This window comes from Mustela erminea, chromosome 1, assembly GCF_009829155.1.
Source record: "Mustela erminea isolate mMusErm1 chromosome 1, mMusErm1.Pri, whole genome shotgun sequence".
Taxonomy (NCBI): Eukaryota; Metazoa; Chordata; class Mammalia; order Carnivora; family Mustelidae; genus Mustela; species Mustela erminea.
In genome coordinates, this window is record NC_045614.1 from 112,967,592 (window position 1) to 112,986,169 (window position 18,578).

Consider the following 18,578-nt stretch of genomic DNA (forward strand, 5'->3'; position numbering starts at 1 on the left):
TATCAGAGAAAGACAAACATCATATGATCTCTCTGATATGAGGAATTTGAGAAGCGGGGTGGGGGGAAGGGAGGGGGAAAAATGAGACAAGATTGGATCAGGAGGGAGACAAACCATAAGAGACTCTTAATCTCACAAAACAAACTGAGGGCTGCTGGGGCTGGGGGTAGGGATAGGGTGGCTGAGTTATGGACATTGGGTAGGCTGTGGGCTATGGTGAGGGCTGTGAATTGTGTAAGACTGATGATTCACAGACCAGTACTCCTGGGACCAATAATACATGACATGTTAATAGAAAAAAAGGAGAGAGAGAGAGAGAGACTGGAATGAGGAGGCTTGCTAATTTTAACTGATTTTTTATCTTCGTGTCATCAGATTCAATTTTATCATTATTAGAATAATTCTTATTTTTAATACAAGTTATTGCATTTAATAATACAAAAAAAGGTGCAGGAATAAAATCATAACAAGAATATCTCCAGTTTCTTGCCATTCTCAGAAAAAAAAAAGCAAAATATCTGTTATTTCGGTTTTGATGAAGAAAAATGTAAGTGATATGACTACATATCCATTTTGGACTTGTCTGTGTTTTAGTTAGAGGTAGTAGACATTAGGACTCTGCGTCAGCCTCAGCTCATAATGGCAAACCATGCCCATCACGAACTTGGGGGAAAAGTTTCACAGTCTTATACCCATAACTAGAAGTATTTTCTCATAGCAATTTTATTTACTTATTTCTTTTCTCATAGCAATTTTAAACATTTCTCGTATTTAGCCTGCCCCTTCTCCTCCCCCCACCCCCACCCTGCAAGAGAAAAGTTTGTATCTACCTCCTGAGGTTGTGGTGAAATTTACCTATGCTGAAGATCCTGAAGTGTAGGACAAACAAAACTTACCCTTATGGGGCGCCTGGGTGGCTGAAGTCTGTTAGGTGTCTGCCTCTTGATTTCAGCCCAGGTCTTAATCTGGGGGAGCAGGTTGTGATTTCCAGCTCTGTACTGGGCAGAAACAAACAAACAAACAGCCCCTGCTCCGAACCTCCCAAAACAGAACCCTTATCCTTACATGGTGTATGATTTGTCATATTCTATTTTTCTCTTCTCTTCTATTTCTTTGATTTAAAAAATGCTGGTCACAAGCTACAAACTTAATATGATGACCTTTGGATTTAAAAAAACTGTCACATGAAAGACCTCCTAAAGCCACAGAAGTTAAGAGCTTTGCTCAGCACCCGTGAAAATGTTATCTTTACTCTAGACTCAAATTTCTCCACTCTTGGACAATATTAAAGGGAGAAAATAATTTCTTTTGTCTTGCTTTTTTAAGAAGTTCTTTTAAAAAAATATTTTATTTATTTATTTTATTTAAGAGAGAGAGAGAGAAAGAGCATGAGAGGGGAGAAGGTCAGAGGGAGAAGAAGACTCCCTGTGGAGCTGGGATCCGGATTCAGGACTTAATTCCAGGACTCCATCCCAGGACTCCAGGATCAAGACCTGAGCCGAAGGCAATGGCTTAACTAACTGAGCTGTCCAGGCGCCAGAGAAAATTATTTCTTAACCCATGTAAACTCATTGCTGCAAGGCTGTGGTCCCTTTGTCGGATTGAATCTGGTAAAGCTGTGCCTGTTTACAGCCATTTTCATTTCCCTGTGTTTGATTTTTGCAAAATTAGCGAGACCGTAAGAGGTAAAAGAGTAGAGTTTGGTTGAAAGTGGGGAAGCTAGACTCTTGTCCTCAGTGGCACTGATTTTGGCTACTTTTGCAACCATTATTTACCCAGAGGAAATATTTGCCTTTTGAACTTCTGAGTGTTCTGGTTGGGTCCAAATCTCATTAGCAGATTTGGTTTCTTCCTTTCTTCCTTCCTTCCGTCTGTCCTTCCTTTCCTCCACCTCTTCCTCCTCCTCCTTCTTTTTCACCTCCTCCTCTTTCTTTTAAGATTTATTTATTTATTTTAGGGAGAGAGGGGGAGAGAGAGTGAGCGAGCATAGGGGGAGGGACAGAGGGAAAGAGAGAGAGAGAGAGAGTATCTCAAGCAGACTCCCTGCTGAGCACCAAAGCAGCTCTGGACTCCATATGGGCTGGATGTGGTGGTGGGGGGATCGTGTGGGGGTCTCAGTCCCATGACCCTGAGATCATGACCTGAGCCGAGATCAAGAGTGGTGTTTAACCAACAGAGCCCAGGTACTCTGGTAGATTTGGTTTCTGATTAACCAGTCAAAGCCAAGAGGTTTTGTCTGGTGTCATCTAGGTTAAATGATGAAAAGTAACTAGGCAAAAAGGAGTTAATATATACCAGTATCTCCTTTATTTCCTGATATTTTAACTCATAGTTGTTGATCTGAGCAATTTGGCTTTTCTAGCAGTTTGTTGGGTTTTTAAAAAAATTTTTTTTTTTCTTTTTCATCCTATATATACTAGAATAGATATTTTACCCAGAATGCTTATAATTCCAGTGCAAAATTGGACTCTGGTTCTGTCATTTTTCCTTTAAGCAATTCCTCATCACATTTCCCAGGTTCTCCTCCTTCCCCAACCCTTAACACTCATTGATCCTCTACTTCTTGGCAAATTCTCCTCTCTTGATCTTTGCTCCCTTGGTACTAAATCACTCTGCTGAGCCTCTCCCACTTCTTCAATGAGGGTGTATCCAGAGGATTTACCTTCAGCTCTCTTTTCCTTCAGCAGACTCATTTAATCTTGACTCTCTTCTGTAGATGACTCCCTCATTAAGGAAATGTAGCAGTCTGTTACATGCCTTTTCTTTCCCAGACTTTGCCTTTGCCTCTTAAATTAGTTAGTATTGGTTTCAGCTCTCAGAGACAGACAACTCAAAAGAGTAGTGGATTAAACAAGGAAAGGTTGATTTCTTTCAAAGCAGTGTCTTAGAATGGTATGACTGCTCCACAGTCATCAGGGACCCCGTCTGTTTATTTCTTGCTCTGCCATCCTCAATACATGGCTTCCACCTCTTGGCCCATGATGGCTGCTCATGATCTAGCCATCACATCCCCATTCCTGCCAGAAAAGGAAAAGAGAAAAGCATTCCCAATCCTTTAAGGACTCTTAAAGTATCATCTTATTGTCCAGGATTTAATGCCTTACACTCGCTTTACTGCATAACAGGCCAGAAAATGTAGTCTTCACTTTGGGCAGTCACATATCCAGCTAAAAACTAGATGCGTCATACTTGAAAGAAAGTGGGAAGGGCTGGATATTTGGGGTGACTTGAAGCCCCTGACACATCTCTTAGGTTGTTTCTTTTAGACTATTTCAGTTTTCTTATATTTTGCTAGGATGACAAATTGTAAGTTCTTCTCTTTGTAAATGTCCACATCACTTTCTTTGTACTTTTATTACAGCATATGGTATAATATTTTGTTGTTTCCTAGAATGTTGTAAACTCCTTTTCCTGTACATAGAGTGTGTACAATAATATTTTAAAATTGATGAGTGCTGCTTCTAAGTGGTCAAAGTTACAACAAAGTTCAGGAAAATGCATTTTTAAAAAAGTTTATTCATTTATTTAGCTTCGTACTTAATTCACAGTTGAAATATATATTATTTCTTTAAGATTTTTATTTATATGAGACAGAGAGAGTGGGAGAGAGAGAGAGAACATGAGTGGGGCAGAGGGACAGAGGGAGAGGGAGAAGCAGGCTCCCCACTGAGCAGGAAGCCCAATGCAGTGTTCGATCCCAGATCTTGGGATCATGACCTGAGCCGAAGGCAGACTCTTAACCAACTGAGCCACCCAGGCGCCCTGACATACATATTATCAGTTGATTAAATTAGTGAAAGCTGAATAGTAAGTAACTAAGGTTTTTATCCATTGTGTGTATGTTTCATTTTTCATTGTTAGAAAAGGAAAAAAACACTGAGATGGTAGAAATTAAATTATAATGCCTCATGTATTTTTTTTCTTTTAGTACAGCTGTACTCCATGGAATAAAAGCGGGACTGCAGAAAGCTCTAACAGACCATACAGTAAAAGCCATTGTGATTTGTGGAGCAGATGGCAAATTCTCTGCAGGTAACCAGTCTTTAACCCTCTCCTGCTGTCTCCAGAAACCAGCCACAAACTGATACCGATAGTGCATGAGCCATCTCTGTGGGTAATGCCATAGGGCGGGTAAAGGATATGGGAGACGAGTGGGAGTGACAAACATTGTAGAGACATAGTCACAAGGAGACCCAGAGGAAATTCTGATCTTACTCTCTTTTATATTGGATTGAGCCTTTAGAAGACATATGGTGCCAGGCTTGCTGGGTGTTATACCTGCTAATATATACTAACACTAGCCACTAGCAGGTATGTTGGTATATACCTGCTCTGCATATAGCTCTACCCTATGGGAGCTTGGGCAAATCCCTGTTATCTCCTGAACCTCGATTTCTCTATTTAGAAGGTAGATAGTAGGGCCACCTGGGTGGCTCAGTTGGTTAAGCATCTGCCTTTGGCTCAGCTCATGATCCCAGGGTCCTGGGATTGAGCCCCATAGTAGGCTCCTTGTTCAGCGGGAAGTCTGTTAGTCCCTCTCCCTCTGCCCTCCCCGCTGCCCCCCACCACAAGCTTGTGTACTCTCTCTCTCTCTCTCTCATTTTGTTCTCTGTCTCTTAAATAAATAGAATCTTTTTAAAAAATTAACATATAATGTATTATTTGTTTCAGGGGTACAGGTCTGTGATTCATCAGTCTTATACAACTCACAGGGCTCACCATAGCACATACCCTCCCCAATGTCCATCACCCAGCTACCCCACCCCCCCGAACCTGCTCCACTCCAGCAACCCTCAGTTTGTTTCCTGAGATTAAGAGTCTCTAGGGGTGCCTGGGTGGCTAAGTCGGTTAAGCCACTGCCTTCGGCTCGGGTTATGATCTCGGGGTCCTGGGATCGAGTCCCACATTGGGCTCTCAGCTCAGCAGGGAGCCTGCTTCCCTCTCCCTCTCTCTCTGCCTACCTCTCTGCCTACTTGTGATCTCTGTCTGTCAAATAAATAAATAAAATCTTTAAAAAAAAAAAAAAGAGTTTCTAATGGTTTGTCTCCCTCTCTGGTTTCGTCTTGCTTCATTTTTCCCTCCCTTCCCCTATGATCCTCTGTCTTGTTTCTCAAATTCTTCATATCAGGGAGGTCATAGGATAGGATAATTGTCTTTCTCTGATTGACTTATTTCGCTTAGCATAATACCCTCTAGTTCCAATCACATCATTGCATATGGCAAGAGTTTGGTTTTTTTGATGGCTGCATAGTATTCCTGTGTGTGTGTGTGTGTGTGTGTGTGTGTGTGTGTGTGTGTACACTACATCTTCTTTATCCATTCATCTGCTGATGGACATCTAGGCTCTTTCCATTGTTTGGCTTCAAATAAATAGAATCTTAAAAAAAGAAAGTGGATAGTAATATCTATCTTAACAGGTTTTTGTGATGTTATAAGAGGTATATCTGGAAGTGTAGTGCCTTCCTACATCAGAAGATGTTCAGTTAATGTTATTTTTTATTTCACACAGTGACTTGAAATGGAGTTCATTTTTCTTTTGAAGGTCAGCCATCTCAGGGATCATGACAGTCTTTACTGGGTTATTCCATGAAGAGGCAAAAATATTGAAAACATATGGCAAAAGAATCTGAAATAGGGATTCAGTGGTATTTGTGACAACTTTTCTTCTTTTCCCCACTGAATATGTTTATGCCCTTTGACAAAAGTCACGTGGATAGGAAGGTGTATGTGATCTTACTGCAGGCAAGGGAATTTAATGTATGTTCATTGAAACCTGAGAAGAAATAAGTATTGGAATCATAACAATAAAGAAATGTAGAAATGTTAATCATTATAGTAGTTACCAGTTACCCTGCCTACTGTGTGCCATTTGTATAGGTTATTTATTTATTAATAATGAAAACAGTATTTTTATACATATTATATTTTAATCCTCAGTAAATCTCCATTCATGGAAGAGAAAGATGAGCCTGAGAGAGATTCAAATACTGTGCCGAACGTTAACCAGTTATTAAATGGCTTACTTTGTTGTTTGAAAAGTTGAGGTCAGGAGCAGAAGATAGTGGCTTTGTGGCATGGAGAGAGGGATCCCAATTATGTAGAACTTGATTATTTCTTTGTAAGAAAGGAGGTAGAAAAGAGAGAATGTAGTTAGAGCTCAATGACAGAAAAAATTATTCTCCTAGAAAAGCATTAGGAGTTGTTAGACTTTCATTAAATTTGTCTCAATAAATTTCACTTAGAATACATTCACTGACAACAATGTCATTAAACTAGAAATCAATAACAAAACTATAACTAGAAATACCCATACATTTAGAAATTAAATTCATTTCTTAATAATCTCTGAGCCAAAGCAGAAATTGTAATAGAATTTAGAAAATATTTTGAACTAAATGATAGAGAAAATGAGACATATGTAACTTGAAGGATACAGCTAAAGCAAAGTTAACAGGAGATTTATAAGCGAAAAGGTATTTATCAGAAAAGAAAACAGACTGAAATATAATGAGCTAAGCATCTGTATCAAGGAACTAACAAAACAAGCCATGAAACAGACCCAGTGAAGTAGAAGGAAGGGAATAATGAGAAATTAATGAGATAGAAACAAATGTGATTCAAGATTAGGTCAAAATTAGTTCTTCCAAAGACTGGTAAAATTGACAAACCTCTGGAGAAGACTGATCAAGAAAAAGAAAGAGAAGACACTATATACATGAGAAATGGTGAATGGGCTATCACTACAGATGCTGTAGCCATTAAAAAAGATAACACAAATCTGCCAGTAATCAAAAATCTCACAAAATAAACTCTAGCTGCAGGTGACTCTTGGCAAGCCCTAACTAAAAAGTCAAGGAAAATATTATTCTAATTTTACACAAAATTTTTTTTTTTAGGGAATATAAAAAGAGGGAACACTTTCCATATTAGTTTCCTAGGGCTACGGTAACAAATGACTTAAACTAGGTGACTGAAAACAACAGAAATCTGTTCTCTCATAGTTCTGGAGGGTAGAAGTTCAAAGTCAAGATATCTGCAAGGTCATTCTTACTCCGGAAGCTCTAGGGAAGAATCTTTCCTTGGTGTCCTCTAGCTTCTGTGGTTGCTGGCAGCACTTGGTGTTCCCTGGCTTGTTACTATCTCACTCCTCTCCCTGCCTCTCTCCCACAGTCCTTTCCCCTGTGTCCAGATTTCCCTAAGCTGAGACAGATCCATGCTTATCCAGTACGACCTCATTATTACTCAGTTATATCTGCAAAGACCCTATTTCCAAATAAAGTAAGTGTCATAGGTTCAATCCAATACACTTTCCAATTCATTATGTGAGACTAGCATAACCTTGGTACCAACACCTGTCAAGGCCTGTATGAAAAAGCAAAATTTGTGAATGAAATTTGCAATGGGAAAAAAAAAAAGCAAAATGAAAGGCCAGTTTCATTCACAAACCTAGATATAAAAAATCTTGAGCAATATTTATAAAATTGAATCTAACAAAGTATAAAAAGTAGAAGACATCACTTTTTCCCCAGAAATACTAGATTGGTTGAACGTTAGAAGATTAATTGATTTCATTCTATTAAAAGATTGGAAAAGAAAAAAACATGTGATTCTTTTTTTTCAAGAAATGCAGGAAAAAACATTTGATAACATCTGACATGTACTAAAAATAAAAGTTCCTGGTAAACTAGGTATAGAAAGAAAATGTCTTAATCCATTTTGGAAAATCTACAGCAAACATCAAATAAAATGATAAACTGAAAGCTCTCCTTCTGAGAAAGGAACAAGACATGGCTAACTGCTATCACCATTTCTGTTTGACATTGTGCTCCAGGCCCTGGCCAGCCCAGTAAGGCCAGAAAAACAAATGAGAGGTATAGGGATTGGAAAGGAAAAAATGAAACTTCATTATTCAGAAGATATGATAGTGTTTGCAGAAGATAAAAATAATCTATTAGAAAACTACTAGAATTAATATGAGAGTTTTGCTGGATATATAATCAATATCCAAAAATTAGTTACATTTCTATGTGCCAGAAATACACAGTTAAACAGTGAAATCACTGTACTCTTATCTGTGCCTTGGTTTCTGTAAAATGGGATAATAATACTAACCTTATGCTGCAAGTGGAAGGAGGTATATAGTATAACATTTAAGAATATGGGCTATGTGTAGTTAAACTGCCCAAGTTCAAATCCTTTTTCTACCAGTGATTAACTGGTCATATGTTTGAACTAGCCACTTAACATCTCAAAGCCTTAACTTCCTGACCTGTAAAATGGGGATTGTTAGACACTTAAACTAGGTGTAAAGTATTTATCCAGTATGTGCTAATTGCTATCAGAATATGATTATTGTTTAAATCTAAAGTTACAGGGTAAAATAGATCTTGTTTTTCTTAAGGCAAAAAGGAATCTATATAAGAACAATCGTAATAACACTAGATTAGAATAGGAATATGATGAATGGGTAAGAAAAAACCATAATGCTAGGTAAGGAGCAGGTAGAAACAAAAACATGAATAGGCTGAATATGAAGTGATTGCTTTAACTTTTTAACTTGTACCAATAAATATTTATTTATTTATTTATTTATATGTCATATATTTATATATTATTCATATTTATATATTATTCATATTTATATATCTTAAATATTATATTTATAGTATAACTAAATACAACATTAATATAATATTAAATATTATCAAATATAATATATAAATTATGTATAATATATAATATATTAATAATAGACATATTATATATCATTTATTTATTTATTTATTTATAAATAATTTTTATTTATTTAATTATTTGAGTGCAAAAAGGTGATTTTATAAAATCCCAGGGACAGGACCCATGGGCAGAAAGAGCTGCCCTTTCTTTTCCCCCCAAAGATTTTGTTTCTTTGACAGAGAGAGAGAGCGCGAGCGTGCAAAATCAGGGGGAGTGGCAGGCAAAGGGAGAAGCAGGCTCACTGCTGAACAAGGAGCTTGACATGGGCGTGATCCCACAACCCTGGGCTCATGACGTGAGCGGAAGGCAGATGCTGAACTGACTAAGCCACCCAGGCACCCTTGCTTAATGTTTTTAAAGGATAGATAATGCTATAGGGAAAATGCCCAGTATTTACAATGTTATGTGAAAAAAGGAAAATATGAAAACTGTTGTTATAGAATGCTCTCAGTATTGTTAAATGTCTATTACAGTAAATTTTTGTTTAATTCAAAGTCATTTAAGAAAGGTTTTGAGATTAAAGGCTAAATAAATAGCTTACTGAAGGTCACAAAGCCATTTACATATATGCACTGGGAAACAACTAAGAATTCCTCCAAAATATTACATTGTTATCTCTGTGTGGTGATTTTTGAGGTGGTCTTTATGTTCTTTATTACTTTGTATATTTTTAGAATTTCCTGTAATACATGTTTTGTTTTTTTAAGATTTTATTTATTTATTAGAGAGTGGGAGCACAAGCAGAGGGAGCAGCAGAGGGATAGGGAGAAGTAGGCTTCCCACTGAGCAGGGAGCACGACTCAGAGTTGGATCCCAGGACCCTGGGGCTGACCCGAAGGCAGATGTGTAACCCACTGAACCACCCAGGCACCCCACATGTGTTATTTTTATGATTAGGAAAACATATAAATGTTGTTACTTTTCTTGATCACAAAAAAAATCTATTATGAAAACATAATTTCAAGCTGGTTGATGAACATGTAATTCATAAATATGTATGTGTTTCCTGCTGAAGTTTTATGTTGTAATGCCTTCATACTCTTAATAATGGGTCTAACTCGCTGTGAATAGGGTTGGTGCGCAATACTATGCAAAAGATTAGGAAGGGCTGGCTCAACCTCAGAATCTCTGTTCCCCTTCTCTGGGCTTTTTAAACTTTTTTTTTTTTTTTTTAAGATTTTTATGTATTGATTTATTTGAGAGAGAGAGAGTACACATTCAAGCAGGGGGAGAGGCAGAGGAGGAGGAAGAGTGAGAGGGAAAGAATCTCAAGCAGACCCTGCTGAGTGTGGAGTCTCACCTGGGGCTCAGTCTCATGACCCTGAGATCATGACCTCAGCCAAAACCAAGAGTCGGTGCTCATCCGACTAAACCCAGGTGCCCCCTGAGTTTTTAAATTTTTATTAAAAAAATTTTTTTTAAAGATTTTTACTTATTTATTTTAGAGAGAGAGCATGAGTATGAGAGGCAGAGGGAGAGAGACTCAAGCGGACTCCATGCTGAGCAGGGAGCCTGATGCAGGGCTCGATCCCAGGACCCTGGTATCATGACCTGAGCTGAAACCAAGTCAGACACTTAACCAACTCTGCCACCCAGGTGCCCCTTAATTATTTAAAGGTAGGGTAGCTACCTGTCATATAGAAAGACAGACTTCAGAAGATTACAGGATTCCTGATAAAGATTTGGGGATTTTCTCTCATGTTGTTCTACGTTTCCTAGGCTGTTCTTTCTTCACTGTGTGTCCACCCAAAAGATAAAATGTTTCATGGACCCTAAGAGTCTGAGATTCCTTGAGAGTTGTCTGTTACCTTATCGTTATATAACAGAGCCCAAATCTTTCTCAGCTTTCTTTTCCCTTGTCTGTGTCCTTAGGGGCTGATATCCACAGCTTCGGTACACCAAGAATGTCTGACCTTGGCCTGGGACATATAGTAGATGAAATACAGAGAAATGAGAAGCCCGTGGTGGCAGCTATTCAAGGTCTGGCTTTAGGAGGGGGACTGGAGCTGGCCCTGGGCTGTCACTATAGGATTGCCCATGCAGAGGTAACAGCTAAAACTCCTTATGGGGCCTGGTGTGTGGGATTTTTCTTTAAGGCAAAATCTAAATGCTGTGCATGCCTCAGGGGTGGTCATTTTAAAGGGTGAGCTCACTGGGTAACAACTCATGTATTTTTAGCACTGGTTTTTCTGCTGCTGTGCCCCAGCACAGTGGAAGTAGTTGTTGAAAATATGTCCATTCCAATGGGTGAATAGCTATTACCCTGAGCCCCATGACTGTCCAACTGATTCCTCTCACCCTATCCCTTGGGTCTCCCTATGATCCACCACCTAAAGGGGAAGTCCTGGATCACTACTCGGCCCCCAGGACTCTGCTCCAGTAGTATGGCTCAGGCCAGGTTCCTCTGAGCCATGCTCATGCAGTATGAGATAGAAAATATTTTGACTATCATCCTGAGTATGTGTACTGTAAAAGAAATTTTTTTTAAGATTTTATTTTTTCTTATTTGACAGAGACAGAGCAGGAGAGCACAGGCAGGGGAAGCAGCAGACAGAGAGGGAGAAGCAGTGAGCAGGGAGCCCAATGTGGGGCTCTATCCCAGGACCCTGACCTGGGATCATGACCTGAGCTGAAGGTAGTCACCCAACTGACTGAGCCACCCAGGTGCCCCTAAAATTTTATGTCCTATCTCATAGGTTTCAGTTTTGTGGTCCCTCATAATTATCAGTCCCTAAGAAGACAATTTCTGATTTGAAAATAGCACAAAACTGTAAATCCTTTTGTTTCTGTAGATAGATACAATTTGGGCTATTAGATATGTAGATGAAGTCTGTGATACCAGTCTATGATAACATAGTTTTCTTTCTCTGTTTTTTTTTTTAAAGATTTTATTTATTTAAAGATTTAAATATTTAATTTATTTATTTGACAGAGAGAGACATAGCAAGAGAGGAGACAAGCAGGGGGAGTGGGAGAGGGAGAACCAGGCTTCCTGCTGAGCAGGGAGCCCGATGTGGGATTCAACCCCAGGACCCTGGGATCATGACCTGAGGTGAAGGCAGACGCTTAATGACTGAGCCACCCAGGTGCCACTATAAGTAACATAATTTTCTAATGATAATGATAATATGATCATTGTTAATAGACTAGAAAATACAGGAAACTGTAAAGATGTAAACTAAAATCACCCATAAACCCACAGTACAGAAATAACTACTATTAGCATTCTATTTTATTTTCTTCTGGTCTTTTTCCTACCTAGTATTTTTTTCTTACACTTTTTTTTTTCTTTGCTATCTTCTAAAAAATATATATTTATTCTAGAGAGAAAGAGAGTGCATGTGCTCATTTGTGTGCACAAGTTGGGGGTGGGGGGAGAGGAAGACAATCTTCAGGCAGACTCCCTCTTAGCTCAGAGCCCTGCTCAGGCTCCATCTCATGACCCATGACATCATGACCTGAGCCGAAACAGAGTCAGACACTTAACTGGACCCTTAACCAATGGAGCCACTCAGGCACCCTAAATTACTTTCATTTTCAAAAGCTAGTTTTGCCAGGTATAGAGTTGTTGTTTGACAGGTTTTTACCTGAAAGTAGGTTTTTACCTGAAAGTAGGTTTTTACCTGAAAGTAAAAACACTGAAATGCTTTGAATACGTCATCCCATTGCCTCTTGGCCTCTATGGTTTCTGATGAGAAATTTGCTGTTACTCTTTTGTAAATAGTCCTTAAAACTACCATTTTAAATGGCTACATAATTTTGTCTTATAGCTATACCATAATTTATTTGTTTCCTTAGGGCATTTTAATTTTTTTTAAAAGATTTTATTTATTTATTTGACAGACAAAGATGACAAGTAGGCAGAGAAGCAGCAGAGAGAGAGGAGGAAGCAGGCTCTCCGTGAAACAGAGAGCCCGATGCAGGGCTCGATCCCAGAACCCCAGGATCATGATCTGAGCCGAAGGCAGAGACTTTAACCCACTTAGCCACCCAGGTGCCCCACTTAGGGCATTTTAATTTTTATAAAGGCTTATGAATAAAGACATATATCCTAAGTGCTCCTTTTTCTGTGTCCCTCTTAATGTGCCTTCTGCACACCGAGTACAGATCTAAGTTATGAGCAATAAGTCAGCCGGGGATGGGGATGAATAGTGGTGGAAAAAAATCATGACTGACTTTTAGGAAAGCCTTGTATGAGAGAGGCTCAGATATTTATTTTGGAGCTGTGGGCATTGCATTGGGGGTAAATGACAGTCTGCATTAAAGTGTTTTCCTCTTCCCATCCTGAACCTAGAAGATGACTAACAGAGCTCTAGCCTTTTTAAAATTTTTTTTTAAACAGAGGGAGAACATCTGTGCAGGGTGGGGGGTGCGGAAGTCGGCAGTGAGGGGGGATGGTGGAGGGCAGGCAGTGCAGACAGATGGAAAGGGAAAGAGAGAATCTCAAGCAGGCTCCACGCCCACATGAGCCCAATGGAGGGCTTGATCTTACAACCCAGAGACCATGACCTGAACTGAAATCAAGAGCCAGACACTTACCCAACAGAGGCACCCAGATGCCCCAAGCTTTACCCACTTTTAAATAGACAGGAGAGGCATATGATAAAGGACTCAAGCTCACTCTCTTATTTGGACTGAGGTGGTTGCCTGATTATTCTTCTGCAATAGCTTTATTGAGATATAATTCAAATACCATGTAATGCACTCATTTAAAGTGTACAATTGAATGGTGTATTAGCATATTCACAGAGTTGTGTAACCATTACCACAGTTGATTTTAGAACATTTTATTATCCCAAAAAGAAAATTCATACTCTTTAGGAGTAAGCTACCATCTACCGTCTCCCCCAGTCCTTGACAACCACTAATCTTTCTGTCTGTAGACACTTCATATAAATGGAATCATACAGCTTGTTGTCTTTTATGACTGGCTTCTATCACTTAGCATAATGTTTTCAAGGTTCACCTATACTGTAGCCTGTATCAGTACTTTATTCTTTTCTACAACCTAATAATATTCCCTTGTATGGATATACCACATTTTCTTTTTCCATTCATCTATTGTTAGACATTTGGTTGTTTCCATTTTCTTGATATTTTTGAATAATGGTGCTATGAAAATTTGTGTACTTTTTTTTTTTTTTTTTTTTGATGGGCATGTTTTCATTTCTCTTGTGTACATACCCAGGAGCGGAATTGCTGGGTCATATGGAGACTCTACGTTCAACATTTGAGGAACTGCCAAATTGTTTTCCAAAGTGTACCATTTTATATTTCCACTAACAATATATGAAGGTTTTGTATTCTCTACCTCCTCTCTAACACGTGTTATTGTCTGTCTTTTTATTATAGTCATCCTATTGGATGTGAATTTGTGGCTTTGATTTGCATTTTCCCGATGGCTAATGATATTGAACATCTCTTCATGTGCTTATTGGTCCATTTGTATCTCTTCTTTGGAGAAATGTCTATGCAGAGCCTTTGCCCCTTTTTTACTGGATTGTCTTTTTATTATTGAGTTGAAAAGTTCTTTATGTATTCTACATATATGATTAGCAAATATTCTCTCCTATTCTGTGGGTTGTCTTTTTTAATTTCTTGGCTTCCTCACTCTTAGGGCTCCATAAAGCAGTTTCTGGAGAATATCATTTTTGTTGGCCCAAACAGCTCATAATGGAGTCAGAGAAAAAATGTGTAAGAAGTTAGAGATGTGTTTCAGCATGAAGCATAGCTTTGTTTATGCTGTTAATTAAGTAGAATGTGGACTCATTTTCCCTGTAGAATATTTGCTGAATATTATGAAACAGTGTTTTCAAGAGTGTGGGAAATCCAAGGGAATGGTTGCCTTGATTTTACAGGTCATCTCATTCTTATGATCTTCATGTCTTCAAACTTTGATAGGCTCGAATTGGCTTCCCAGAAGTCACATTAGGAATCCTTCCTGGTGCAAGAGGAACCCAGCTTCTCCCCAGACTCATTGGAGTTCCTGCTGCACTTGACCTAATTACCTCAGGTCAGTACAAACCCTGCCAACAACCGTCTAGAGCAATGTGAGGAACTGAATGAGAATGTAGAGAAATTCTAGATTGGCCATTCCCTACTCATGTAATCTTAAGAGGATACTTCAACTTCTTTGATAATCGATTTTCTCAACGTAAAATGGAAAGAGTACCTTCCCTGAAAGATTCTCAGACATTACCGTGAAGACCACATGTAAGTGCCTTCTAAATCAAAGTGTGTACAAAGCACCAATTATATAGTTCAAGTGTCCACACACAGACATTGGTATTCATATAAGGTACGTTATATTCAGACTTAATTTGGAAATTGTAATATAAATAAAAATTAAAACCAGAATTGTCACAGAAAGATTTCGTGTGTCAGTGTGGAAAAGACTGCATTTTTCCTTTCACAGGTATTAAGATTTTAGCTACAAATAAAGATTGTTCTCTTTTACTAGGGAATGTGAACAGTACAACACTATAAAACATTTAAACACCCTAGATTTACCAAATACTGCTGAAACTTTTAAAGAGATTTCCAACTGAGGTAAGGTTGGAAGCAAGAGTCATGTTTTGGTTGATGATATTTTTTTGGGTCAGGAATTTGGGACCAGCTTAGCTCGATTCTAGCTCAGGGTTTCTCATGAAGTTGTAGTCAAGACATTGACTGGAGCTGTAGTCATCTGAAAACTTGAGTGAGGCTAAAGGATCTACATGGATGGCTAGTGGATGCTGACTGTTGGCAGGAGGCTTCATTTCTTCTCTATGTGGACCTCTCCCTACAGCTGCCTGAGTGTCTTCACAACATGGGTGGTGGCTTCTTCTGGAGTCAGTGATCCAAGACAGAACAAGGCAAAAGCTGTGATGTCTTATGACCTAGCTTTGGAGTCATGCACCATCTTTTCTGATTGATTATGTATATACATAACAGATATATATATATATATATATACATGTATATACATGTATGCATCTATATATGAGATATATATAATATATATGTATACATAATGTACATATGATCTTGCTTATAGAGGTCTTCCCTATTCAACATGGGAGGGGGCTTGAACACCAAGAGGTGAAACTCACTGGGAGTCACTTTGGAGGCTAGCTACCACAAGTGTATACTCACACATATGCCTACCTATGACGTAAGTCACGTAAATAGTAGGTTAGATGGAGATAAGTGCCAAAGAGAAACATAAAACAGAAAGTGGGAATATAAAATGTTAGGGATAGAGGGGTAATATTTTAATATAAAATGTTAGGGATGGAGGGGTTAAAAAGGCTTTCCTATGAAATGATATCTGGGTGAAGACCTTAAAGAGGTGAGGGAGCTTATTATGCCAATATCTAGAGGAAAGTATTCCACATGGAGAAAATAGCAAACGCAAAGCCCGGGAGGCTGTAGTACGCTTGGAAGTATCAAAGAACAGCAAGAAGGTTGATACAGCTGGAGTGAAGTGAGTAAGGGGAAGAGATGTAGGAGATGAAGTGACATCATATAGGGCTTTGAAGATGATAGAATGGAACGTTGGCTATTCTTCTAAATGAGGCAGAAAGGCATCGGAGTGTTTTGAGCAGGGGAGTCACAAGCTCTCATTTATGTTTTTTAAAGGATCACTCTCGCTGTTGAAAATACATTAACTGGAGATAAGAGCAGATGTAGGAAGGCTGATTAGCAACCTGCTCTAATCATCCAAGGGGGAGATGAGGAGAGCTGAGACCTGAGTGGGTAGGTAGCCATGCATATGGTGAGACATAGTCAAATTCTGCCCATGTGATGAGGGGAGAGCTAGCAGGCTTTCATGACCCATCAGAAGCGAGAGGTACAAGAAAGAGGAGATGGAGTGATTCTGGTGGCCTGAGCAGCTGAAAGGATGGTGCCATTATTGAGATGGGGATTGTTGCTGGTGGGGTAGGTTGTAGGGAGAAATCACAAGAGCTTACTTGGGACATGTTAAGTCTGAGAGGACTATGGGACATCCAAGTGGAGATGTCAAGTAGGCAGTTGGACAAACTGGCTGGGGTTTAGGGGAGAGGTCTTCTGATCTCCTCTCGGCCTCCATTTTCTTATCAGTAACAATACCACACCGTTGCTTTAAAGAATAGTGAAGTTACAGGACTTGCTTCTGGTAGAGTACCTGCCACATAGAAAACATTTAATGAACAGCAACTGTGACAGGCCAAATAATGCCACCACCACCACCACAGATGTCCTTGTCCTCATCCCCAGAACCATTGAATATGTTACCTCACATTCAAAAGGGACTTTGTAGATGTGAATAACTTAAGAATCTTGAGAAGAGAGATTATTCTGGATTTTTCAGGTGGGCCCAATTCCTTACAAGCATCCTTAGAAGAGGGAGGCAGGAGGTCAGAGAGGAGAGAAGATATTGCCAGCTGGCTCTGAAGATAGAGGAAGTGGTCAAGCCAAGCGATGTAGGCAGCCTCTGGGGGTGGGGAAAGACCGTGCAACGGATTCTCCCTTAGAGCCCCCACACAGTTTTGCTGACCTATTTCAGACTTCCGAACTAAGCTAAGCTAAGAAATGTGTGTTGTTTTAAGCTGGTACGTTTGTGGGAATTTGTAGAGGAGGCTAATACAGTACCTCTTGATAATGAAGCCATTAAGACTGTTAGTCTTTGGTTTGGAATTTTTTTTTCTAACAGAATATGCTAAAAAAAAAAATTGTTATTGAAAGTCAAAGATCCCCTGCTGCTGTTAATGTTGAAAAAAAAAAAAAAAACACCAACTTGGTAGGCACTGTGCCCATAGGGAGTTAATAAGTAAACAGATTTAGATTAAATTAATGAGTAAATAGCTAACCTTTTTGAACCCGTTAGAGAGCTAATTCTGGAAAGTGAAGCAATTAGGACAACCACCATTGCTTTTCCACACTTCCTTTAAAATGCTACCTGAAAACAGCTGAATCTTTCCCAGTAACCACAAAAGAGAGTCTTGAGCCCACTCTGATTCGTTGCCTGGTGTTCTCTGTCCCATCAAATGACATGGATACAGTGCCCTGCTCTTCTGCTTTCTCTTTTTAGGGTTTGTCCTCATTGTTCACTGAACAACATACAAAGTCTCTGCTCTGTTCTTGTAGAGCTTTGCTCCAGCCCTGAATTTCTTTACGGTCATTCCCAGGACAGGGGTACTCTCAGGCTGTAGACTTTGAGGAGATACTTCTTAGTACCTAGAATAGTAAGGGAGATGTTGTGAGTGGCATCCTTATCCTACCTGCTTTTCAGGTGGGTTAAGTTCAGGTGAGTTTTCTCCGTATTTGAACAAGATACAGAGGGTAAATTTTAGTAGCCAGAGCTCCCAAGCAGCAATAATATATATCAGCAAATATAATTCAGGGACCCAAACCAACAGACAAACAAAAAAAACTTAACACTGAGCCCCAAACCTCTGAAAATATTCCGTGGTGTTAGAAGACTGAAACATTAATGTGAAACAGATGAAAGAAAATGAAAATCTTAGAAAATAATCTAACTTAGAAAATACTGCATTTGTTCAATAAGAACCGCCTGTCTAAAATCAAAACACTAGGCCAAATAACTTCTTTTCAAAGCAATGAAAAGAGGACTTGATCGGACAGACAACTCAATCAGCAAGTGCAGGATAAATAGAGATCCGTTTTTGAAATTCAGAACCTAACATAAAAATAGAGAAGGTATGTATTCAATGTCTCTGCTTTGAATAACAAGAGTTCCCAAAGCATGAAGCAAAAAGGTGAGAAGTGGTAGCCAAAGGAAAAAACAGAAGAAACTCTTCAGATATGAAATGGAGCCAGAAGTCACATTTCAGCAAGCTCACCATTTTCTTGGAAAAAAT

General features: G+C 39.0%; 1 protein-coding gene across 8 annotated transcripts in view; it reads left to right on the top strand.

The window, feature by feature from the left end:
* EHHADH (enoyl-CoA hydratase and 3-hydroxyacyl CoA dehydrogenase) overlaps positions 1-18,578 on the top strand; it is a 59,792-nt gene that overhangs the window by 12,671 nt on the left and 28,543 nt on the right. For 4 of the 8 annotated variants that reach the window (XM_032338511.1, XM_032338501.1, XM_032338518.1 and 1 more), the window contains exons 2-4: positions 3,929-4,032; positions 10,609-10,781; positions 14,638-14,749. In XM_032338511.1, the coding sequence (XP_032194402.1) occupies positions 3,929-4,032; positions 10,609-10,781; positions 14,638-14,749 (389 nt within the window). The remainder of the gene's footprint in view (positions 1-3,928; positions 4,033-10,608; positions 10,782-14,637; positions 14,750-18,578) is intronic. The other 4 variants (XM_032338490.1, XM_032338525.1, XM_032338539.1 and 1 more) reach the window with 3 other exon arrangements.